General features: G+C 46.7%; 1 protein-coding gene across 6 annotated transcripts in view; it reads right to left on the bottom strand.

Moving 5' to 3' along the window:
- MUS81 (MUS81 structure-specific endonuclease subunit) overlaps window positions 1–27,071 on the bottom strand; it is a 391,902-nt gene that overhangs the window by 218,362 nt on the left and 146,469 nt on the right. For 3 of the 6 annotated variants that reach the window (XM_044271087.1, XM_044271085.1, XM_044271088.1), the window contains one exon: window positions 9,078–9,257. In XM_044271087.1, coding sequence (XP_044127022.1) covers window positions 9,078–9,212 — 135 coding nt within the window. In that variant the 5' untranslated portion in view covers window positions 9,213–9,257. Of the gene's footprint in view, window positions 1–9,077; window positions 9,258–10,320; window positions 10,363–10,929; window positions 10,984–17,614; window positions 17,756–19,124; window positions 19,188–27,071 lie in introns of those variants that run through there. The other 3 variants (XM_044271084.1, XM_044271086.1, XM_044271089.1) reach the window with 3 other exon arrangements.

Below are 27,071 nucleotides of genomic sequence, written 5' to 3'. Positions count from 1 at the left end.
GCCTGGTGTCCCTGGTAAGAGCTGCCCTGGTGCGTCCCGCCGCAGAAAAGTAGGTGTAGTGTGCATCCATGGAGACCAAAATGACTATCCCACCGCCCTGGTGTCACCATCAACGGTGGCCGGCATGTGGACTCATGAGGTGGCCGTCGCCACAAAGTTGCACTAAGAACTAGTAATTGGGAGAGACTTCCCCGGCACTATGGCGGAGTACGAAAGTTACTGATACCCGAGATACAGATGTGACCCTAGCAGAGTGGCCCGGCTCAGGGGGAGGCCAGAACCCTGGGAACTTGAGTTCGAAGGGCCAGCGGTAGGGGTGACCGCCACTTTGGTGGAAGAGGCGGAGACCACCCCACTAAGTGTGATGGTGGGAGACGTGGAGGACTTGCTACCGGGTCTGGAACTGGCAGACCTCAATGTATCCGGGGATAATTTTGGTACCAACACCGGGACCCAAGCCTGGGAAAAATGTATTAATAGTAGATGGTGAACCACAACAACCAGGGGCAGAGTCGGTGTTCCCCCGTTTAGTGGTTCATCGGGAGATGTTGTACCGAGTAAACCAGCTGCGAGGTGAATCCATTGAACAGTTGGTAGTGCCCCAGGCCTATCAAAAACTTGTGTTAGAGTTAGTCCACCCACCAACATGCTCTCGGGGGTCATCTTAGAAAGCAGAAGAAACAGGACCGGATACTACAATGGTTTTATTGACCTAGTGTGTTTAAGGAGGTGGAAGAATTCTGTATATCTTGCCCGACCTGCCAGGCAACTAGCCCCCCAACACCTTTTTGGCAGTCCCTTGGTACCTCTCACGATCATCGAGGTGTCGTTTGAGCGAATCGCTATGGACCTCGTAGGCCGCTAGAGGACACTAACACATCTTAGTCATCCTGGACTACGCCACTCGGTACCCGGAGGCGGTGCCACTGCGACATACATCAGTGAAGCTTACAGCTAAGGAGCTAATGGAGATCTTCTCCCGAGTGGGGCTACCTAAAGAGGTTCTGACTGACCAGGGGACCCCTTTTATGTCCAAGGTCATGAGGGAACTCTGTAAGTTGCTGCATATCAGACAGTTACAGATGTCTGTGTACCATCCGCAAACGGACGGTCTGGTAGAAAGGTTTAACAAAACTCTAAAACCTATGTTAAAAACGGCGGTGTCTAAAGATGGGAAGGATTGGGACCTTCTTCTGCCCTATCTAATGTTCGCAGTGCGAGAGGTGCCACAGGCTTCTACTGGGTTCTCGCCCTTCGAATTGCTTTGTAGCAGACATCCTCGTGGTCTGTTGGACGTGGCCAAAGAAGCGTGGGAACAGCAACCCACTCTGCATAAAAGTGTCCTGGAGTATGTTGTCAAGATGCAACAGCGGATAGAGACCATTTCACCTCTTGTCAGTGAGCATATGGAGGCAGCTCAGCAAACCCAGAGTCGGATCTATAATCGGAAGGCTCGAGTCCGGAACTTTAACCCTGGTGATCGGGTTTTGGTTCTGGTACTGACCGTGGACAGTTGGCAGGGGCCCTACGAAGTACTCGAGAAAGTTGGAGAGGTAAATTAAGGTACACCAGCCAGGGCAGCGGAAGCCGGAGCAGGTTTACCATGTTAATTTACTTAAACTTTGGAAAAATAGGGAGACCTGTAATGAAGACAGCCCGCGGCCAGGTTTTCTAGGGGAAGAGGTTCCGAGCTCCTATGTCTGATGCATGGGAGGCAGTTGCCACAGTAAAAATTGCTGACAGCCTCTCCTCTAAACAGGTCCAGGAGACCAGGGAGTTCGTTAGTCGGAACATTGATGTGTTCTCGGACCTCCCTGGACGCACCTCCGCAATCCAGCATGACATTGTCACTGAGCCTCAGGTAAAAGTCCAGATAAAGCCATACCGGGTACCAGAGGCTCGATGACAAGCCATCTCAGAGGAAGTGCAGCTCATGCTGCGGCTAGACGTCATTGAGGAGTCTAAAAGTGAGTGGGCCAGTCCTATAGTCGCAATACCCAAGCCGGAATGGGAAATTGCAGTTTTGTAACGATTTTCGTAAGCTGAACTAAATATCTAAATTCAATGCATCTCATGCCTCGGGTGGATGAGCTTATTGAAAGGTTAGGCCAAGCCCGGTATTTTTCTGTTTTGGACCTCACCAAGTAACCTTGGCGGAGGCTGCCAAAGAGAAAACTGCTTTCATTACACCAGAGGGGCTGTACCAATATAAGGTGTTACCCTTCGGTCTGCATGGCGCTCCTGCCACTTTTCAACGTCTAATGAAAATTGAGCTTCGTCCACATCGGCGATACGCCTCGGCATACCTGGATGATATTGTCATTCACAGCACCGACTGGGAAAGTCACCTGCCTAAAGTACAGGCCATAGTGGACTCCCTTCGAAAGGCTGGTCTAACAGCTAACCCCAAAAAATGCGCAATAGGGTTAGAGAAGACCAAATACCTAGGGTATGTCATTGGGCGCGGAGTCATCAATCTCCAAGTAAACAAAATAGAGGCGATAAGGAATTGGCCACGACCTGTCAACACAGGAATTGGCTATTATATGAGGTTCGTTCCCCATTTTGCCACTTTAGCAGCTCCATTGACAGGGCTCTTGAGGGGACGGAAGGTGGTCCGCTGGAATGACCAGGCGGAAGAGGCTTTCTCCACTTTGAAGTCGGCCCTGTGTGGGTCCTCGGTTTTGGCGACACCCGACTTCAAAAGGGAGTTTATAGTACAAACCGATGCCTCCGAAGTAGGCAGGTTACATGGAAACGCGGATGCCCTGTCCCGCGTACACTGTCTGGCAAGTGTTCACCCCCTCAGGGTTGAACAAAGGGGGAGGTAGGTACGAAGGCGCAAGAGTCTGTCATTGACGGAAGGTATGTGTCACTGAGATTCCTGGCCTTGGTGAGGTAAGAGCCTGTAATTTAAAGTGTCAGCAGCAGTTAGTGCTGACTGACACTATTTGTTAGTTAGTATGGCTGTAGAGACGATCCGGGCCGGCTCTTATTGGAAGCAGCCAAAGTGCCGGGTCGGTGGCTGCTCCCCACGCTCCAGGCCGGGTTTTGGCTGGGATATAAAAAACCTAGCCAGCAGTCTCAGCTGAGTGGATTATCCTCCACTTCACAGTGAAGCTGTGGAGACGTTGTGGTTCTGGGAGCAATCTGCGCTGAGGTCTGAAGGCCGTGTGTCAGGCGAGCAGGCCGCCTTTCAGCCTGCAAGTGGACTTTGAGGCTGAGCATTCAGCTGGGTGTGAACTGACACCCAGGATACCAGGTGAATGTTATTTAGTTTTTTCTGTATGTGAACAAGCACCAAGCCTGAAAAGGGACTGTTTTGTTATATTATGGGCTGTTTCACACGAGCTGATGCCGTGCGTGACATCCGCTGCGTGAATGACAGCCAAGACCTGATGCGGACAGCAGAAGCACGGAGCATTTACATGATTGCTCCGTGCCTCTCTGTAATCTCTTTACTACGAAATCACAGTGAGATAAAGTTGTCACTGTGATTTCGTAGTAAAGAGATCACAGAGAGGCACAGAGCATTATCAATCATGTTAATGCTCCGTGTTTCTGCTGTCCGCATTGGGTTATTCACGCAGCGGATGTCAAGCACAACATCCGCTCGTGTGAAACAGCCCTATGAGTGTGAATAAACACTGAAGATTGATTTAAAACCTGGTCCATTGCCTCTATATTGCGTCCGCTAACCTGCCTACCAGAGCGAATCCCCACAACCCCAAAATGAAAACTACAAGGCGTCACACAAAAATCAAGCCCTCACACAGCTCCGTTCTATTCTACAGAAGTGAGCAAAGCTGCAATACCGGGCAAAGCCCATGGACAGACAATCTGGGCAAAAGCATGTGTTTCTTTCTAATCCTAGACAATCACTTTTCATATTTTCTTTAGAACACTGATCATAGTGGAGGGTACTGGACTGTATAGTTCAGCGGTTGGAGATAGAGTTGGCGTTAGCTGAAACTCAGTCTCTGGGAAGCATTTCCATTATCCACGGGCACTTGTTCTGTATCAGAAGTGGACACACAGATCTGCAGTAACTTAACTACGCCAACTGGACGGCACATTCTGAACTATGCCATCTTTTGAACTACATCCACTGGACTACAACTGCACAGTAAGTAAACAATCTATGTGTTGCTACAGAAACTTTTAAAATAAAGACTAAAAAACTTAAGGGTTATCCACGATTAGGAACACCACCACCACCACCCTTAGCTATGATGAGAGGATGTGCGGAAGCATTTTAATATGGTGTCTTCTGTCCTATAATCACAGGTTCTTTCTTGTTGTGCATCAGGAGTGGAAACAGATCTGCAGCAACTTAACTACTCCAACTGGATGGCACATTCTGAACTATGCCAATTGGACTGCACCATCGGAAGAACATCAACTGGACTACAACTGCACAGTAAGAAAATAATCTATTGCATAAGTGTTGCTACAGACACTTTTTAAAGAAATACATAAAATGGTTGTCCTTGATTAGAAACTTCACCACCCTTACCTATGATGAGATATGGATGTGATTGTAACTCCGTTCCATTCAACAGAAGTGAGCTAAGCTGCAATACCAGGCACAGCCCATGGACAGACAAAATCTTTTCTGTGCTGTGTATGCTATGCAACATTGTTTAAGTCAGTGTTATTTGATGTTTGGGGAAGGGCGCTTTTTTAAACTTTTATTTGTTTTTTACATGTTCTATTTTTTTCCTTATAGTTTTTCAGTGCTTCCGTGCTACCTTCCTGTTTTAGTGTTTTATATGCTTTCTTTTTGTCATTTATTGCTTTCTTTACAGTTCTGTTTATCCACATTGGTTTCTTTTTGTTCCTTAACCTTTTATTCCCGTACCTCTCACAATGAGATTTTAGGATGCTTTTAAAGATATCACATTTTGTGGCTGTATTTTTATTTGTGAGGACTTTATCTCATTTAGTTAGGCCTATGACCTCTCTTAGTTGGCTAAATTTAGCTTTTTTTGAAGTTTGGTATTTTTGTTCCTCCCTGTAGAAACGCTCTTTTGAATGATAATTGGAAGGTTCTTACTTTGTGGTCACTATTTCCCAGGTGTCCCCCAACCTGCACGTCTGTTGTTCTGTCAGGCCTATTGGTTAATACTAAGTCCAGTATGGCCGTCCCTCTGGTCAGGTCCTGAACCAGTTGGGAGAGGTAATTGTCTTTGATTATTGCCAAGAACCTGTTTGGTTTTTTGCCAAAAAAACGGATTGGTTTTCTGAACGCCATATGTTTTTTATTTTTCTGCCGATCGTCTTGTGCAGGGGCTCGTTTTTTGCATAAAGTGTTGAGGTTTTTATTGGTACCATTTTTGGGTACATAGGATTTTTTGATCATTCATTATTACACTTTATGGGGCAAGGTAACCCAAAAATTGGATGTTTTGGAACAGTTTTCATTTATTTATTTTTACAGCGTTCATCTGAGGAGTTAGGTCATGTGATAGTTTTATAGAGAAGATCGTTGCGAACGTGGCAATACCTAATATGTATACTTTTTCTTATTTATTTAAATTTTACACAATAGCATTTCTGAAACCCCCCAAAAAATGATGTTTTAGTGTCTCTATAGTCTGAGAGCCATAGCTTTTCTATTTTTTTGGCGATTGTCTTAAATAGGGTATCATTTTTTGCGGGACGAGGTGACGGTTTGATTGGTACTATTTTGGGGGTCATAAGCCTTTTTGATCATTTGCTGTGGCACTTTTTGTGATGTAAGGTGACAAAAATAGCTTTTTTGGCACTGTTTTTTTAATTTTATGGTGTTTATCGGACGGGGTCTATCATGTGATATATTTATAGAGACTGTCGTTACGGACGCAGTGACACCTAATATGTGTATTTTATTTTTTCATTTTTTTATAGGAAAAGGCAATTTCTTTTTTTAATTTACATATTTATTTATACTTTTATTATTTTCACAATTTTTTTTTTATCAGTTCCCTCTTGGATCTTGAAGATCCAGTGAGGCTGATAGTTCTACTATACTTTGCAATGCTCTTGCATTCCAAAGTATAATACTTCCAGATTGCCTGTAGGTGGCAGCACTGGATGCCTTTGCCATGGCAACCATCGGGTGCTGCAATCACAGCGCTGCAGCCCCCATGGATGCCGCAACCGCTGACACTCTCTGCTGATAGCGGCGGCTCAGTATTGGAGCCGCCGCCATCACACACAGAAGGGGGATTGGGGGCAGCGCTGGAAAGGGGTGGGGGGGGGGGGTGTTTGGTCGGCAGGCTGCCTACAATATTGAGGGAGGATGGGGCAGGAGGGGCGGCTAAAAAATGAATGCATGGGGCGGGGAGGGGGCGGACCGCATCAGGGAAGATGAGCGCAGCAGGCAGGAGAGGGGCACAGATCGGGGGGGGGGGGCGGCACAGAGGGGCACCACGGGCTTGGAGGGGCACAGATCGGGGGGCATGAGGAACACTATCTGCTTTCAGGCTCTGATCTGAAAAGCGCAGATCAGAGCCTGAAACCGGTATTTTTTCACTGCCGCGATCCGGTTGGTTAGTCTGCACAGACTAACCAATCGGATCGATTGCCGGCAAGGGGCCACTCTGATTGGTCCCTTGCCGGCATTACTGCACTGTATGCTGTCCGTGACAGCATACAGGGCAGGGGCAGAAGCTTTAATCCAAGCGCTTTGCAGCGCTTGGATTAAAGAGCTGCCAGAACGTTTATATACGTGGTAGCTGCACGGGGTATGTGCAGCTATCACGTATATATACAGATTGCGGTCGGGAAGGGGTTAATTATAATTCAGTAAGTATTCAACTAGTATGGGATGCATTTCTGACTTGCCTTCTCCATACATTCTCTTTTTTCTACTGTATTATTTCTGGAGAATTCAATCGTAGCAGCTGCCACTGCATCCTTAAAGAGGACCTTTCATCAGTTTAGCCCTAGTCCAATTATGGTCTTACCTTTATAGGGCGGACCCTACTGATGCCATGGCACTTTTTTTTTTTTATAAATATGATTAAGCTTCTATACAAGTCCCCTAGAGCTAGTCTGAATATTAATGGGAGTTTGAAATAGTTTCCCTTTGAGTAGAGGCACCCGTAAAGGGTGTCCTCATTACTTTTTGACATCTATATTGAGCCCTTGGCAGCAATGGTGAGGCAGAATTACTCGATTTAAGGTTTTGGAACATTAGGAGAAGAAGATAGATCTCGCTATATGCTGACGATGTCTTATTTTTTATAAATACTAATCTAATGCTCCCAAGAATTATTCAATTAGTTAATTACTTTGAGGAAGTATCAGAACTAGATATCAATTGATCAATTGGTCAAAAAACACTCTTATGTCTATAGATAGATTTTAACTTTCCAGAGAGGGGCCCCTTAATATGTTGAAGATCTGAATCCTTTGAATATTTGAGCAGTATAATTTCCCCCAAGATTGAAGATTTTTGCATCTGAATTTAAATCCATTGATAACCAAATTGAGATCCAAAGTAGCAATATGGCTTAGCCTTCCCCTAGAGCTGACAGAATATCCTTAACTAAGATGGTGATTTTACCACAGTTCATTTATGTTCTGAGGAACTCCCCAATATGGATTGACGATACATTTTTTAATTAGTCAATAGAATCATCAATTACATACTATGGGGAATATAGCGGGCAAGACTTAAACTGCAACATCTATATAAGCCAATAGAAAAAGGAGGGGTGAACCTGCCATACTTTAAGGGTTATTTTATATCTGCACAGCTATGGCTTTTTTGTCATTGGAAAAAGAGCCCTCTATGTAGGTCATTGATGAATAGATTGGGCTATGATAATATCTTCACCCTACTTGAATGTGAGCAGTTATCTAGAAAGCACCAGGATTATGTTGAAATAAGGAAACTTTTCAGTAAGTCCTGGCACTGTTAGAAGATGGTTGAGAATAAAGTACGCCCCTTTGGAATAATGTTCAACTGCAAGTTTTAGACCAACTAGGAGGAGATCAATACTGGCAAAAAAATTACATTTTCTATCTTTCACAACTGGTGAGGCAGGGAGAAGTACTTTAGTTTTTGGAGATAACACAAAGAGAATATAACTAATTTACTATGGTTTAGATATCTACAGCTTCGTTCGGCACTTTTTAAACTCAAAGATAAATCCTTATTGGATATCGACACCTCTACACCGTTAAATAAATTAATAGGGAATATAGAGAACGATGTTAAGATTTCTAAAATGTATAAATTACAGTTAAGATCACTATTTAACGATATTAGCTCCCCTGTTCAAAAAGCTTGGAGAGCTGATTGCCTAACATTGAAAGAAGAAGATTGGGAAAAAAATGGGGGCAATTTGAAATTATGCAAATAAAAGGAAAGGTTCCAGCACATCGTATTCCAGTTATTGCTTAGTCTTTATTTCAATACTGATTGCAGATTACATCTTGTGGAAATCACATCCCACGACAGCAACAGGTTCACCTCTTAACCTGTTGCGGTGGTGGGATCTGATTTCCACAAGATGTAATCTGCAACCAGTAATAAAATAAAGATGAAGCAATTACCGGAATACGAAGTGCTGGAACCTTTTCTTATATTTTGCATGTTGAGAGGACCTGTCCGGTTCGTTCCATGCATAGGGAGGATTTGGTGAGCTGGAATTTACCTTTTTTGTGAACCCAATTTGAAATTGGGGTCTAATCATTTTAATCACGTTTTGGTCCAATTTAATAGTTTACACAGAATGCATGTTACGACAATATGGCTTAATAAATGTGGTTATAGAAAAACCTAATTGATCAGGGGGTGATTTTTTGCACATGTTTCGGTCCTGTGAAGAATTAAAACATTATTGGGGAGCAATCGATAGGGTTATCAAGGAAAAATTGAAAATAGCAATCCCCTTTATGTTAGAATGCTGGATATTGGGTGACCTCTCTAAGGTAAACAGTCATAAAGATAAAAAGGCCCTTTTATTAAGAATCATGTTTTCGGCAAGACTTCTGATTACTAGGTTTGGTATCGATACAACCCTAGATCTTATCATATAAGGGTTAATTGACCTCTGTGATATACTGCTCATGATGCTTCTTACCTTTTGATACACAAATTGCATTTTTAACCCTTTCTCAGCAGCAGAGTCCCTCCACTCTGTTAGCCATTTCAGAAATAAAGGATTTGGGCAGGGAAGCATAGGCCGCTTGCGTCCAAATGTGACCCCACTAGGCATCTTCACTCATCTAGTTTCAGCTGGATATCCGGACCACCATAGTTTCTAAGAATAATTTAATATACATCAAGTTAGTCAAAACTGATACCAAAAGCATATACAATCTGTAACAAAGTACTTTTACACAGTATACAACCACCATAGACTGTACAATGATCATTGGAAAATAAGAGCAGTTGAACTATTGAAAAGAGGGTTTTTACTATTTTACTTGCTTTGTATACAAAGTCTTATTTTGAGGGGTGTGCACCCAACAGAGCCAGGTTTGGATCGAGCACATGAAGTATCTGCATTCTAGATATATTTTGTTTTTACTGAATGGAGAAGTTTTCAAAACCATGGCACAAAATAATAAGTTTTTTCTTTATAATGGAAGTCAATGGCAGATATATCTTAATACAGTAGAAGGGTATACAGTTGCACCATCTAAGTTTGGAACCATCTGCGAAATGACAACACAAAAAATGTTTACTATCTCTTTTTTTTCAATGGGCATACAGTTATATCTCTTTTTGGAAATATACTTTTTTTCTTTTAAAAGTAGATGTGATCCTCGCCTAAATGTGGCCATACATCTTGAATAGTTATCAACTGTACAGCTATTCACGTGCATGTGTTCATAGTGGGGTGAAGGGATAAAGCCACTACCAGGTCTTGCATGTCTAACCCTTCTTTCTCCAGACATCTGTCATTAAGTTACAGTTGGCACATCCCCATGCACATTATGGTCGGCTAGTCCCACCAAAATCAGTATGTGCAGCTGGTATTCATCTAATGCATAAGGCTAGCTGTAGTTACATTATATCTGTCTGTAAACTGATAGCGCCAAACAGAAAAATCTGAGCATGCAGCGTTTTTTTGTCTGGCACTATTTGGCATTCAACATCTCGACTGATGAGCCAAATGTATGTGCACTATTCCATATAAAACTATAGAGCTGATGTCGGGGCTTTAATGATGGCACCCGCACCAGAGCACAGCGGGCACCTGCCCAATCAGAGTGCCGTACATGTGCGGCACTGGTGCTCAAATCACGTCCTGCAGTGCAATACATGGACGGTGCTGGGATCCTATGGGTTAACTTCTTAAGGACACAGCCATATTTCACCTTAAAGGGGTTGTCCCACTTTGCTTTTTTAATCTTATCAGCAGTAGATGTCCTGATAACTTCCTGGTTCTCAGGCAGTTGAGTGAAGGCCACGCCTCCTCATGACTCACCCTGCGTGCTCGTTCATGTGTATGAGGTCATCCACATGGAGCCGTATGTGAGGTCCCGCCCCCCCCCCAGTATAATAAACATTGAGTGCGGCCCCCCCCCCCCCAGTATAATATACATTTAGTGCGCCCCCCCCCCCAGTATAATATACATTCAGTGCGGCCGCCCCCCCCCCAGTATAATATACATTCAGTGCGGCCACCCCCCCCCCCCCCAGTATAATATACATTCAGTGCGGCCACCCCCCCCCCCCAGTATAATATACATTCAGTGCGGCCACCCCCCCCCCCAGTATAATATACATTCAGTGCGGCCACCCCCCCCCCAGTATAATATACATTCAGTGCGGCCACCCCCCCCAGTATAATATACATTCAGTGCGGCCACCCCCCCCCCCAGTATAATATACATTCAGTGCGGACCCCCCCAGTATAATATACATTGGTGGCGCAGTGGGAAGTGCCAATGAGGGTTAAAAAAATAAATAAAAAATTAACTCACCTCCTCCAATTGTTCGCGCAGCTGCCGGTCTCCTGTTCTATCTTTAGGACCTGTGAAAGGACCTTTGGTGACATCACTGTGGTCATCACATGGTACATCATATGATCCATCACCATGGTAATGGACCATGTGATTAGCTCAGTGACGTCACCAAAGGTCCTTTCACAGGTCCTAAAGATAGAACAGGAGACCGGCAGCTGCGCGAACAATTGGAGGAGGTGAGTTAATTTTTTATTTATTTTTTTAACCCTCATTGGCACTTCCCACTGCGCCACCAATGTATATTATACTGGGGGGGTCCGCACTGAATGTATATTATACTGGGGGGGGGGGGTGGCCGCACTGAATGTATATTATACTGGGGGGGGTGGCCGCACTGAATGTATATTATACTGGGGGGGGGGGTGGCCGCACTGAATGTATATTATACTGGGGGGGGGGGGGTGGCCGCACTGAATGTATATTATACTGGGGGGGGGGGGGCGCACTGCGCCACCAATGTTAATACAAATGCAGGAGGTGGGTGCCGGAGTGAAATAGCCGGCACCCGACCTCTATGATAGGGGGCTGCGATCAGCGGCAGTTAACCCCTAAGGTCCCGCTCCCTGTCATAGAGGTCGGGTGCCGGTGACGCGTTATACTACCCTACCTCGTGAGATTTCCCTACCCTCTGACTTCCTGTCGCATGAGCGATGACGTCGGGGGGCGTGTCTCACTTTTCTCCATCTGCGCATGCCCAAAAGGACACTCTAGTGAAAAGCTCAAGGCTGAACTTAGCAGCACGCCGGGAACCTGCGCATGCGTCTGGGAGCCAAGGTAGGGAAAAATCACGGGTCAGTGCGCAAGCGCAGTTAACTCATTAAAATCCACCCGATATACGCGCCTGCGCAATGTGATGGTAGGGGAAAATTACGTCCCAGTGCGCAAGCGCCGAGGGTATGCATGAATATCCATGCCAAAAGCACTTTTAACCCTTTGCAGGAGCTATTCTCATATTGGTTCTTGACTGATTGTCCTCCTATATATAGGTTCTATTATATAGGGGGTCTGTCTGCACAGTATATGGGGGGGGGTCTGTCTGCACAGTATATGGGGGGGTCTGTCTGCACAGTATATGGGGGGGGGGGGGGTCTGTCTGCACAGTATATTTGGGGGGCTGTCTGCACAGTATATTTGGGGGGCTGCCTGCACAGTATATTTGGGGGGCTGTCTGCACAGTATATGGGGGGCTGTCTGCACAGTATATTTGGGGGGCTGCCTGCGCAGTATATTTGGGGGGCTGTCTGCACAGTATATTTGGGAGTCTGTCTGCGCAGTATATAGGGGGCTGTCTGCACATTAAATGGGGGGGCTGTCTGCACATTAAATGGGGGGGCTGTCTGCGCATTAAATGGGGGGGCTGTCTGCGCATTAAATGGGGGGGCTGTCTGCGCAGTATATGGGGGGGGCTGTCTGCGCAGTATATGGGGGGGCTGTCTGCACAGTATATGGGGGGTCTGTCTGCGCATTAAATGGGGGGGGCTGTCTGCGCAGTATATGGGGGGCTGTCTGCGCAGTGTATTGGGGGGCTGTCTGCGCAGTGTATTGGGGGGCTGTCTGCGCAGTGTATTGGGGGGCTGTCTGCGCAGTGTATTTGGGGGCTGTCTGCGCAGTGTATTGGGGGGCTGTCGCACAGTATATGGGGGGGCTGTCTGCGCATTAAATGGGGGGGCTGTCTGCGCATTAAATGGGGGGGCTGTCTGCGCAGTATATGGGGGGGCTGTCTGCGCAGTATATGGGGGGGCTGTCTGCGCAGTATATGTGGCGCTGTCTGCGCATTATATGGGGGGCTGTCTGCGCATTATATGGGGGGGCTGTCTGCACATTATATGGAGGGGCTGTCTGCACAGTATATGGGGGGTCTGTCTGCGCATTAAATGGGGGGGGCTGTCTGCGCAGTATATGGGGGGCTGTCTGCGCAGTGTATTGGGGGGCTGTCTGCGCAGTGTATTGGGGGGCTGTCTGCGCAGTGTATTGGGGGGCTGTCTGCGCAGTGTATTTGGGGGCTGTCTGCGCAGTGTATTGGGGGGCTGTCGCACAGTATATGGGGGGGCTGTCTGCGCATTAAATGGGGGGGCTGTCTGCGCATTAAATGGGGGGGCTGTCTGCGCAGTATATGGGGGGGCTGTCTGCGCAGTATATGGGGGGGCTGTCTGCGCAGTATATGTGGCGCTGTCTGCGCATTATATGGGGGGCTGTCTGCGCATTATATGGGGGGGCTGTCTGCACATTATATGGAGGGGCTGTCTGCACAGTATATGGGGGGGCTGTCTGCACAGTATATGGGGGGGCTGTCTGCGCAGTATATGTGGCGCTGTCTGCGCAGTATATGTGGCGCTGTCTGCGCAGTATATGGGGGGGCTGTCTGCGCATTATATGGGGGGGCTGTCTGCGTAGTATATGGGGGGGCTGTCTGCTCAGTATATGGGGGGCTGTCTGCGCAGTATATGGGGGGCTGTCTGTGCAGTATATGGGGGGGTGTCTGCTCATTATATAGGGAGGTCTGTGCAGTATATGGGGGGGGGGGCTGTCTGTGCAGTATATGGGGGGGGGGGCTGTCTGTGTGGTACGGTATATTGGGGGATGTATGTGCAGCATATTTGGGGGGGGGCAGTGTATTATATTTGTGGCCTGTGTGTTAGATGTGTACAACCCTATTTTAACAAAAAAATAAATAAAAATTCCCTATATCTCCTATGCCATGGCATGTTTTTTGCTACGAAACTGCAGTCATCTCGTCACTTGGAGAAGGATGAGAAGCGGCCCCCATCCAGAAGGACACACCTGCCACCAGATCCGTCTCTCACTGGATTCTGTAATCCCCGTCTGCTGCACTGCGTCTGTTCTGCCATTTGCTCTAACCATTTTAATAAAAAAAAATGGTGTCACATCTCTGACCAGCATGTTCTCCTATGGAACACGAAGTACCTGAAGTGGAATGAAGAAGCCCATGTTTGAGGCCTGCGCCCTGGCGGGAGCATTGAAGGGGCATCTGACAGGTGACGAGCTGCTCCTGTGTACTGTGATCACCGCGAGTTCAGAGGTCGGCAACCATAGGCCGTCCACATGCTGTGAATTACATCTCCCATCATGCTGGTAAAGTATTATGGGAGGTGTAGTCCAAAACATCTGGAATACCAAATGCGTATGAATGAAAAGCATGGTGTGTGACTGGTCAGTAACAAGGGTTGAAGCCTTGACGTGGCGTTACTGCTCACATGTGTATCCATGTGCCAATTCAACCAATGTGAGTGACTGTAACTAATACTGATTAGGTAACTATAAATACTGTGACAATGGAGAATTAAACGACCGTATCTCCTACACACTGCTTACACTGTGACCGTATCGCCTACACACTGCTTACACCGTGACCGTATCTCCTACACACCGCTTACACTGTGACCGTATCTCCTACACACCACTTACACCGTGACCGTATCTCCTACACACTGCTTACACTGTGACCGTATCTCCTACACACTGCTTACACCGTGACCGTATCTCCTACACACCGCTTACACCGTGACCGTATCTCCTACACACCACTTACACCGTGACCGTATCTCCTACACACTGCTTACACTGTGACCGTATCTCCTACACACTGCTTACACCGTGACCGTATCTCCTACACACCGCTTACACCGTGACCGTATCTCCTACACACCGCTTACACCGTGACTGTATCTCCTACACACCGCTTACACCGTGACTGTATCTCCTACACACTGCTTACACTGTGACCGTATCGCCTACACACTGCTTACACCGTGACCGTATCTCCTACACACCGCTTACACCGTGACCGTATCTCCTACACACCACTTACACCGTGACCGTATCTCCTACACACTGCTTACACTGTGACCGTATCTCCTACACACCACTTACACCGTGACCGTATCTCCTACACACCGCTTACACTGTGACCGTATCTCCTACACACTGCTTACACCGTGACCGTATCTCCTACACACCGCTTACACCGTGACCGTATCTCCTACACACCGCTTACACCGTGACTGTATCTCCTACACACCGCTTACACCGTGACTGTATCTCCTACACACCGCTTACACCGTGACTGTATCTCCTACACACTGCTTACACTGTGACCGTATCTCCTACACACTGCTTACACCGTGACCGTATCTCCTACACACCGCTTACACCGTGACCGTATCTCCTACACACTGCTTACACCGTGACCGTATCTCCTACACACTGCTTACACTGTGACCGTATCTCCTACACACTGCTTACACTGTGACTGTATCTCCTACACACTGCTTACACCGTGACCGTATCTCCTACACACTGCTTACACCGTGACCGTATCACCTACACACTGCTTACACCGTGACCGTATCTCCTACACACTGCTTACACCGTGACCGTATCTCCTACACACCGCTTACACCGTGACCGTATCTCCTACACACTGCTTACACTGTGACCGTATCTCCTACACACCGCTTACACTGTGACCGTATCACCTACACACCGCTTACACCGTGACTGTATCTCACCTTTTGGACTCTTGTACACGACTATATGCACTAAAACATGTATAGTGATAGTTAACGGGCGATATTGATCGTGCGTACAGGAGCACATGGCATCTTGATGTTGTTCATGTTGTGCCTCACAATGGGCTATTGTCCCGCATTCATATGATCTATTCTCTATTCGTGCTAAACAATAGTCCCACCTGAAGCTCGACTTGCGCAGCATCAGTGTAATCTAGGATTGTGTGTACTCCTGTTGGCATGATCAATGCCAGTGCGGGACATATGGCCCTCTTGTAGGGAATACAGTCGTGTGAAAGAGGCCTTAAAATGAGTTTTCTCATCTCAGACAATAGGGGCATATCGCTTGGATATGCCATTGTCTTATAGCTGCTGTTCCCCGCACCTATATTGAGAACTGGTCCCCGAAATTGGAGTATGGCGCAATGCGCATGCTCTGCCGTCCTCCACTCTTCTCTATGTGAGAGTTGTGGATTAGCAAACAGTGGTCGACGGACCCCATTAAATCTGGTGTCCTCCAGCCACAGCGCTACCTGCTCCGTTCTCAATATAGGTGCGTGTCCCATCGGTGGTACCCACACCTATCAGACAATGGTTGCATATTCAAGCAATATGCCACCATTGATTGGGATACCCCTTTAACAGCAGTTAGTCCCTTGCGTGTCCCTTGTGGTAATCACACTAGTTATGTCATAGCGTCATAGGGAAATCATTAATCAAACTGTTAAATTACAATTTATTAATGAATTCCTGATGATGCTGATGGACCGTGACTCCCACAAGGGCTCAAATGAAAAGGGGCAAGATTGAACGACGAACAAGCCTTTGCTGTTCATGTGGCAATCATAGGGTCTACGATCAATAAAGAGCCAAAACATAGCTCATTACTGATGGTATTGTTCATGGTTCACCTTTGGCAATAATGTCGTTTAGGGAAAAAAAAAATACCAAGGGCTTTTCAATAAACGTACAGTAGTGACCCTATGGTAGTTGTAATGTCACCACAGCGGTAGTGCCAAAGGTTACTGTTACCCTGTACCGGCCAATGAAAACACAAATACATCGAAGTTAACTATACATTTTTTTATTTTTTTATAAATTACAATATATCCATAAAAAAAAAATATATATATATATATATATATATATATATATATATATATATATACATACTATACAAAAAAATAAATTTTTTTAGTGGAGTAGGACTGTCGTGTAGGTGGTTTGAGGTTGGCAATGGTAGCCCCCCTGTCCTCTTTATTCTCTGAGCTAAAAATACAGTCCACAGGAAAGGATGCAGGTTGAAATTGTGGGTTGTATAAGGGTCTGAGGAGGAGGGTACCCGAGCATGTGTAGAGGTGGTGGGGAAAATGGTGGGACGGAGAAGTAGAATAAGAGACAGAAGGGAACACTTGCCCGGGGGCTGGGAATGGGAAGGTTGTCGGTAATGGTCACTGGTGTGGGATGGGGTTGTGGGGGCCGTGGCCAATTTCTGTGACACATTCTCTAAGCATGATATTAAACTCATGCAACTGCTCGGGCGTCATTGAGTCCACCAAATTGATTATGCTTACCCCATAATGGTAGTTAGGGCTGCATTGGATCGCCGACTCTGCTCCCTCCCAGCGGCGAATCAAGGCAGCACTAAACTCCTTCTGATGTTCGTCCAAACCTTCTACAGTGTTGGAAACAACCTCTACACGGGCCACATAATCATTTTGCTTTGGCCTACCGGATCTCTGCCTGCTCAGCAGGGCTCTTAAATTTTGATGTCAACCTAAGAGCCTCTGTTGAGCAGAGGGATCCGGTAGGGGACCCGGATTCTCCCGAGCAGATGCATGAGGGACAGGAGGTCTGGCGTTGGCGATCCATTCATTTTCCGCATCAGGAGGTTGTTCAGTCTCCAGAGCGCTGCTCTTAGTTCTGTATGAAAAAAATGAAATAAAAATTTACCTTTAAAAACACCATCCATGTCCGATGCTACGTCTACATTACACCATAAGTTGGCTGTCCAAAACAGGGTAGCCAAACGCTCTGCTGTTACAGACAGTCCCTTAAATTACATTTCTTTTTACATTTCATTTACATTTCTTTAAAAAATATATATAATTTACCTTCTTTGTGCCATTGTGCGTCGTCGTAAACCAAGGCCGCTGTATATGTACTCCCTGAGGGTGCGCCGGACCCAATCGGGACTGAACCTCCTTCTTATAGTCCATCCTGAAGCCGTCCTGGATAGATCAGCGTTGTGTAACCTGTTTAAATGTTGGAAAAAAAAAACATAACATGATGTAAGGTTAAGAACAATATGAATGTTTAAAAAAAAAAATTGCTGTTCTTACAACATATCTTCTGAGACACCGCATTTAAATCCCCCCAGGTCTCAGAAAGGTCAGAACATATGTCCCTCTATGGCCGTGTAAGCAGTGTGTAGGTGATACGGTCACAGTGTAAGCTGTGTGTAGGAGATACGGTCACAGTGTAAGCAGTGTGTAGGAGATACGGTCACAGTGTAAGCAGTGTGTAGGAGATACGGTCACGGTGTAAGCGGTGTGTAGGAGATACGGTCACGGTGTAAGCGGTGTGTAGGAGATACGGTCACAGTGTAAGCAGTGTGTAGGAGATACGGTCACGGTGTAAGCGGTGTGTAGGAGATACGGTCACAGTGTAAGCTGTGTGTAGGAGATACGGTCACAGTGTAAGCAGTGTGTAGGAGATACGGTCACGGTGTAAGCGGTGTGTAGGAGATACGGTCACGGTGTAAGCGGTGTGTAGGAGATACGGTCACGGTGTAAGCAGTGTGTAGGAGATACGGTCACGGTGTAAGCAGTGTGTAGGAGATACGGTCACGGTGTAAGCAGTGTGTAGGAGATACGGTCACGGTGTAAGCGGTGTGTAGGAGATACGGTCACGGTGTAAGCGGTGTGTAGGAGAGACGGTCACGGTGTAAGCGGTGTGTAGGAGAGACGGTCACGGTGTAAGCGGTGTGTAGGAGATACGGTCACGGTGTAAGCAGTGTGTAGGAGATACGGTCACGGTGTAAGCGGTGTGTAGGAGATACAGTCACGGTGTAAGCGGTGTGTAGGAGATACGGTCACAGTGTAAGCAGTGTGTAGGAGATACGGTCACAGTGTAAGCAGTGTGTAGGAGATACGGTCACAGTGTAAGCAGTGTGTAGGAGATACGGTCACAGTGTAAGCAGTGTGTAGGAGATACGGTCACGGTGTAAGCAGTGTGTAGGAGATACGGTCACAGTGTAAGCGGTGTGTAGGAGATACAGTCGCAGTGTAAGCAGTGTGTAGGAGATACAGTCGTTTAATTCTCCATTGTCACAGTATTTATAGTTACCTAATCAGTATTAGTTACAGTCACTCACATTGGTTGAATTGGCACATGGATACACATGTGAGCAGTAACGCCACGTCAAGGCTTCAACCCTTGTTACTGACCAGTCACACACCATGCTTTTCATTCATACGCATTTGGTATTCCAGATGTTTTGGACTACACCTCCCATAATACTTTACCAGCATGATGGGAGATGTAATTCACAGCATGTGGACGGCCTATGGTTGCCGACCTCTGAACTCGCGGTGATCACAGTACACAGGAGCAGCTCGTCACCTGTCAGATGCCCCTTCAATGCTCCCGCCAGGGCGCGGGCCTCACACATGGGCTTCTTCATTCCACTTCAGGTACTTCGTGTTCCATAGGAGAACATGCTGGTCAGAGATGTGACACAAAAAAAAAAATTAAAATTGTTAGAGCAAATGGCAGAACAGACGCAGTGCAGCAGACTGACAGTGCACATATACACAGCAGACGGACGGTGCACACATACACAGCAGACGGACGGTGCACACATACACAGCAGACTGACGGTGCACACATACACAGCAGACGGACGGTGCGCACATACACAGCAGACGGACGGTGCGCACATACACAGCAGACGGACGGTGCGCACATACACAGCAGACGGACGGTGCGCACATACACAGCAGACGGACGGTGCGCACATACACAGCAGACGGACGGTGCGCACATACACAGCAGACGGACGGTGCGCACATACACAGCAGACGGACGGTGCGCACATACACAGCAGACGGACGGTGCACACATACACAGCAGACTGACGGTGCACACATACACAGCAGACTGACGGTGCACACATACACAGCAGACTGACGGTGCACACATACACAGCAGACTGACGGTGCACACATACACAGCAGACTGACGGTGCACACATACACAGCAGACGGACGGTGCACACATACACAGCAGACTGACGGTGCACACATACACAGCAGACGGACGGTGCGCACATACACAGCAGACGGACGGTGCACATATACACAGCAGACGGACGGTGCACACATACACAGCAGACGTTGATTACAGAATCCAGTGAGCGACGGATCTGGTGGCAGATGTGTGCCTCTGGATGGGGGCCGCTTCTCATCCTTCTCCAAGTGACGAGATGGCTGCAGTTTCGTAGTATTTATTAAATTAGGGTTGTACACATCTAACACACAGGCCACAAATATAATACACTGCCCCCCAAAATATGCTGCACATACATCCCCCAATATACTGTACCGCACAGACAGCCCCCCATATACTGCGCAGACAGCCCCCCCATATACTGCGCAGACAGCCCCCCAATACACTGCGCATACAGCCCCCCCATATACTGCGCAGACAGCCCCCCCATATACTGCGCAGACAGACCCCAATATACTGCGCAGACAGATTCCCCCATATACTGCGCAGACAGCCCCCCCCATTTAATGCGCAGACAGACCCCCAAATATACTGTGCAGACAGCCCCCCCCCATATACTGAGCAGACAGCCCCCTATATACTGTGCAGACAGCCCCCTATATACTGCGCTGACAGCCCCCCCATATACTGCGCAGACAGCCCCCCTATATACTGTGCAGACAGCCCCCCAAATATACTGTGCAGACAGACCCCCCCCCCCCATATACTGTGCAGGCAGCCCCCCAAATATACTGTGCAGGCAGACCCCCAAATATACTGTGCAGACAGACCCCCAAATATACTGTGCAGACAGACCCCCCCCCCCCCCCCCATATACTGTGCAGACAGACCCCCTATATAATAGAACCTATATATAGGAGGACAATCAGTCAAGAACCAATATGAGAATAGCTCCTGCAAAGGGTTAAAAGTGCTTTTGGCATGGATATTCATGCTTACCCTCGGCGCTTGCGCACTGGGACGTAATTTTCCCCTACCATCACATTGCGCAGGCGCGTATATCGGGTGGATTTTAATGAGTTAACTGCGCTTGCGCACTGACCCGTGATTTTTCCCTACCTTGGCTCCCAGACGCATGCGCAGGTTCCCGGCGTGCTGCTAAGTTCAGCCTTGAGCTTTTCACTAGAGTGTCCTTTTGGGCATGCGCAGATGGAGAAAAGTGAGACACGCCCCCCGACGTCATCGCTCATGCGACAGGAAGTCAGAGGGTAGGGAAATCTCACGAGGTAGGGTAGTATAACGCGTCACCGGCACCCGCCTGCTGTATTTGCGCATGCGCGGGCGTGCGCGTACTTGTAGGAATGGAGAGGCGGCCCGAGTACTTGTTCAGCCGTTGTGCGCAGGCGCGGCACAGCGATGCGGCCGGACGAAAGAGGCCGTATCCATGGGATACAGAAAACAACAAAGGAATCGCTTTACATGATTTTTTGAATGAAAGGTAGCTTTTGGATAATAACATGGATAGGAAGATATGTTGTGTGGGGGTAAATAGATTAGATAAAACCTATTTTATGAAGTGGGACAACCCCTTTAAGGACTTGGCCATTTCTTGCAAATCTGACCAGTGTAACTTTAAGTGGTGATAACTTTAAAACACTTTGACTTATCCAGGCCATTCTGAGACTGTTTCGTCACATATTGTACTTCATGACACTGGTAAAATGAAGTAAAAAAAATAAAAATCACTTATTTATAAAAAAAAAAAAAGTTTACCCAAATTTTTGAAAAATTGCACATTTCCAAGTTTCAATTTCTCTACTTCTATAATACATAGAGATAACTCAAAAAATAGTTATTACTTTACACCCCCACATATGAATACTTCATGTTTGGATCATTTTGGGAATGACATTTTAGTTTTTGGGGACGTTACAAGGCTTAGAGGTTCAGAAGCAAATCTAGAAATTTACGAAATTTTCAAAAACCCAAATTTTTAGGGACCAGTTCAGGTCTGAAGTCACTTTGTGAGGCTTACATAACAGAAACCACCAAAAATGACCCCATTCTAGAAACTACACCCCTCAAGGTATTCAAAACTGATTTTACAAACGTCGTTAACCCTTTAGGTGCTGCAAAAGAGTTATTGGCAAATGGAGATCAAATTTTAGAATTTAGATTTTTTGGCAAATTTTCAATTTTAATCCATTTTTTCCAGTAACAAAGCAAGGGTTAACAGCCACAAACAAAATGCTATATTTATTGCCCCGATTCTGTAGTTTGCAGAAACACCCCATATGTGTCTGTAAACTACTGTACGGGCACACAGTAGGGCGTACAGGGAAAGGTGCGCTGTATGGTTTTTGGAAGGCAGATTTTGCTGGACTGGTTTATTTACACCATGTCCCATTTGAAGTCCCCCTGATACACCCCTAAAGTAGAAACTCCATAAAAGAGACCCCCATCTAAGAAACTACATCCCTCAGGTATTCAAAACTGATTTTACAAACTTTGTTAACCCTTTAGGTGTTGCACAAGAGTTATTGGCAAATGGAGATGGAAAATGTGCCAAAGAATTTAAATTCTCAAATTTCATTTTAATCTATTTTTTCCAGTAACAAAGCAAGGGTTAAGAGCCAAACAAAATGCTATATTTATTGGCCCGATTCTGTAGTTTGCAAAAACACCCCATATGTGGCCGTAAACTACTGTACGGGCACATAGTAAGGCGTAGAGGGAAAGGTGTGCAGTGTGGTTTTTGGAAGGCAGATTTTGCGGGACTGGTTTATTTACCCCATGTCCCATTTGAAGCCCCCTGATGCACCCCTAGAGTAGAAACTCCATAAAGGTTACCCCATTTTGGAAACTATGGGATAAGGTCGCAGTTTTGTTGGGACTATTTTTAGAGCACATATGATTTTTGGTTTATCTATATTACATTATTGTGTGGCAAGGTTACAAAAAATAGAAATTCAGAAATGTCATCTCCATTTGCCATAAACTGTTGAGGAACACCTAAAGGGTTAATAAAAATTGTAAAATCAGTTTTGAATACCTTGAGGGGTGAAGTTTCTTAGTTGGGGTTGCTTTTATGGAGCTTCTAGCTGACCAGCAACAGGTTTCCACTGGTAAGGGCACGAGTCGAACCATTGGGAATAGATACCTGGAGGGGGTGGGTAGGGAGGCGCGTTGATTTTTCTGCACGGTCCCACAAGCGGACGTGGATCTGGCGGCGAAGGACTGGAACAAGGGGATATTAGTATAAAAGTTATCCACGTACAGGTGGTAACCTTTATCTAGCAGTAGGTGATTAAGGTCCCACTCAAGTTTCTAGCTAACACCCAAAGTGGGAGGACATTCTGGGTGTTCAATACGGGAATCTCGCCCCTCATACACACTAAACTTGTAAGTGTACCCTGAGGTACTCTTACAAAGTTTGTACAGCTTCACGCCATACCTCGCCTTCTTTGAGGGAACATACTGGTGGAAAATGAGTCTCCCCTTCAACCATGACCTCCCTTCCAGGTACATAGGCCTGTACAAATTTGTCCCCAAAGTGATCGATGACCGGCCTGATTTTGTACAGGCACTCATAGGCAGGATCACCTTGGGGGGAGGGGGGGGAGACATGCTGCATTATCTGCATAATGCAGGCATTTCCGGGTGGCCTCAAACCGGGAGCGTGTCATGGCCGTATTGTACAGTGGGGCCTGGTAGAGGACTTACCCACTCCAGTAATGCCTGACACTAGATTTCTTGACTAGGCCCATGTGCAGCACGAGGCCTCAAAACGTCCTCATCTCGGCTGCACTGACCGGAGTCCGGCCACCGGGCCTAGCCAAAAAGGAGCCCGGGTGTTGAGCAACAAACTGTTGGTACAGGTTTGTTTGCTCCACCATTAGATTTACAAAGTGGTCACTGAAAAAAAAAAGACTAAAGTAATCATATTCAGTGAAGCCCACTTTGGAAATCTGGATTCCTGGTTGGCCTTCAAAATCAAGAATCATAGGCTCAAAACGCTCTGGGTTATACCATGCAAGTTCACCGGCAGGGGGGCTCCGGTGGGCTTACCTGGTGGGCCGGAAAACTAGTACGAGCCCCAGAGCTGCTCGTACTAGTGTGGGTCACAGGGTCCCTAGCATGGAAGTCCCCTTGCTCGTCCTCACTGGGGCTCTCGGACTCGGAGGCAAGCTGGACGTATGCCTCCTCGGCCGAGAACATCCGGCGGGCCATAGGGGTGTGTGTGTGTGTGTGCGCACGTGTGTGTGCGTTAAACTTTATTTGGTGTGGGGGGGGGGGGGGGGTTGGGCACGGGTGTTCGCGAACTTACCCTAAACCTAACAGACAAAAACAAAAAAGGGCAAAAAATGAGAAAAAAACATTCAAAATCGCTGATCAACCGTCCGAAGTTAAATCAGCGGTTGGGTGTGCAATGCGCCAACAGTGGCTGGACCCTAAGAGTGCCGGCCACAGTCAGCGTACGCGCAAAAAAAAAAAAAAAAAATGCTTGCGCCCAGAAAAAAGTTGGGGGGGGGGGGGGGGGGGCAAGCTGCAACACCCCTCGGGGGTCTAGGGTCACACAGACACCCGATTTAGGGTGATGCAATCAAAAACTTTTTATTTTTATTTTTTTCTATTCTACTAACTTTCCCTGAATATCCCTGCCTAACCTAACCTTTCTCTAAACACCTGGGGGCACAGATGGGGTGCTGGAGGACAATCACTGGATCCTGAGCTCTTTACAGATGGGGGTGCTGGCTGGAGATCCGATGCAGCTGCTCTAATTTCAAATGCCCAGCTGACCAATGAGAGGCGATCCTGAGTGGTGTTGTCACATCACCTCTCAGAATTGCAGGATGGTGATTGGTGGTGTATTATCACACCACCGATCACCATCCTGTTCTGGGTTATCGGGTCCCCAGAGACCCGAATAACCCGGAAACGCAGCAGTTTGCTGCGATAGCCTACATGGGGGGCGGGGGTCACAGGACCCCCCGGCGCAGCATTGTCCCCAGGTGCCAGTCAATGATTTGAGCAGGCACCGGGTTCTGACCACCGCGCGGCGGTGATCGGAAATACATAGAACGTGCAGGTACGCCCTGTGTCCTTAAGTACTGGGACATAAGGGCGTACCTGTACGCTCTATGTCCGGAAGGGGTTAACCACCCCAGGACCGCCACACAGGATTGCGTCTTTGCGGCGGCCATGTTATTCCTCCTGCACGCGCCGGCGCTTCATCTCGCGAGACTTCCTGTGAACGTGCGCGCGCGTTCACAGGAACGGAAACTAGCTGATCTACAGCCTGCCAGCGGCGATCGTTCGCTGGCAGGCTGTAGATGCAATATTTTTTAACCCCTAAAAGGTATATTAGACGCTGTTTTTGATAACAGCGTCTAATATACCTGCTACCTGGTCCTCTGGTGGTCCCTTTTGCTTGGATCGACCACCAGATGACACAGGCAGCTCTGTAATAAGTAGCATCAAACACCACTACACTACACTACACCCCCCCCCAATCACCCCACATAGACTCCCTGATCACCCCCCTGTCATTAATCACCCACCTGTAAGACGTCGGTATGTGTTTTGCGGATCCGATCTATGGATCCGCAGGTCCGCAAAACACATACGGATGTCTGAATGGAGCCTTACAGGGGGGTGATCAATGACATATAGCCCATATAGACTCCCTGATCATCCCCCCGTCATTGATCACCCCCCTGTAAGGCTGGCTCCATACAGAGGTCCGTATGTGTTTTGCGGATCCACGGATCGGATCCGCAAAACACATATGGACGTCTGAATAGGGGGTGATCAGGGAGTCTATATGGGGTGATCACCCCCCTGTCATTTATCACCCCCCTGTAAGGCTCCATTCAGAAAATTTTTGGGCACAAGTTAGCGGAAATAGATTTTTTTTTTTCTTACATTTTCTCATTCCACTAACTTGTGACAAAAAAAATAAAATCTCACATGAACTCACCATACCCCTCACGGAATCTAAATGCGTAAAAATTTTTAGACATTTATATTCCAGACTTCTTTTCACGCTTTAGGGCCCCTAAAATGCCAGGGCAGTATAAATACCCCACATGTGACCCCATTTTGGAAAGAAGACACCCCAGGGTATTTTGTGAGGGGCATGGCGAGTTCATGTAAAATTTTATTTTTTGTCACAAGTTAGCGGAAAGGGAGACTTTGTGAGAAAAAAAAAATGCCCCCTCAAGGAATACATTGGGGTGTCTTCTTTCCAAAATGGGGTCACATGTGGGGCATTTATACTGCCCTGGCATTTTAGGGGCCCTAAAGCGTGAGAAGAAGTCTGGACTCCAAATGCCCTCCTAAAAGATACTCATTGGAATTTGGGCCCCTTTGCGCACCTAGGCTGCAAAAAAGTGTCACACATGTGGTATCGCCGTACTCAGGAGAAGTAGGGCAATGTGTTTTGGGGTGTATTTTTACATATACCCATGCTGGGTGAGAGAAATATCTCTCTAAAAGTCAACTTTTCCCATTTTTTTTTTTTTTTTACAAAGTTGTCATTATAGAGATATTTCTCTCACCCAGCATGGGTATGTAAAGACACCCCAAAACACATTGCCCAACTTCTCCTGAGTACGGCGATACCACATGTGTGACACTTTTTTGCAGCCTAGGTGGGAAAAGGGGCCCACATTCCAATGAGTACTTTTAGGATTTTACAGGGCATTTTTTACACATTTGGATTACAGACTATTTCTCACGCATTCGGGCCCCTAAAATGCCAGGGCAGTATAACTACCCCACAAGTGACCCCTTTGTAAAAAAAATAATAATAATAATCATTTTCCGATAACTTGTGACAAAAAATAAAAAGTTCTATGAACTCACTATGCCCATGAGCGAATACCTTAGGGTGTCTACTTTCTGAAATTGGGTCATTTGTGGGGTTTTTCTACTGTCTGGGCATTGTAGAACCTCAGGAAACATGACAGGTGCTCAGAAAGTCAGAGCTGCTTCAAAAAGCGGAAATTCACATTTTTGTACCATAGTTTGTAAACGCTATAACTTTTACCCAAACCATTTTTTTTTTTTTTACCCAAACATTTTTTTTTTTTTTATCAAAGACATGTAGAACAATAAATTCAAGTTGCATGACCGAGCAATAAACGGTGAAAGTAGTGTAGTGCAGAATTGTAAAAAGTAGTCTGGTCAATTAGGGTGTTTAAGCTAGGGGGGCTGAAGTGGTTAAAGGGGTTGTCCCACAAAATATTCTACAGTTTTCAAACCAGCATCTGAATACTTTACAACTGCATGTTATTAAAAAATTTAGTGTAGCCACTGAGTTATTCAATAAAATGTGTC

Source organism: Bufo gargarizans, chromosome 10 (assembly GCF_014858855.1).
Source record: "Bufo gargarizans isolate SCDJY-AF-19 chromosome 10, ASM1485885v1, whole genome shotgun sequence".
NCBI lineage: Eukaryota > Metazoa > Chordata > Amphibia > Anura > Bufonidae > Bufo > Bufo gargarizans.
Note: the sequence above shows the minus strand (reverse complement) of the source record. Positions and strands in the feature narration are given on the sequence as shown.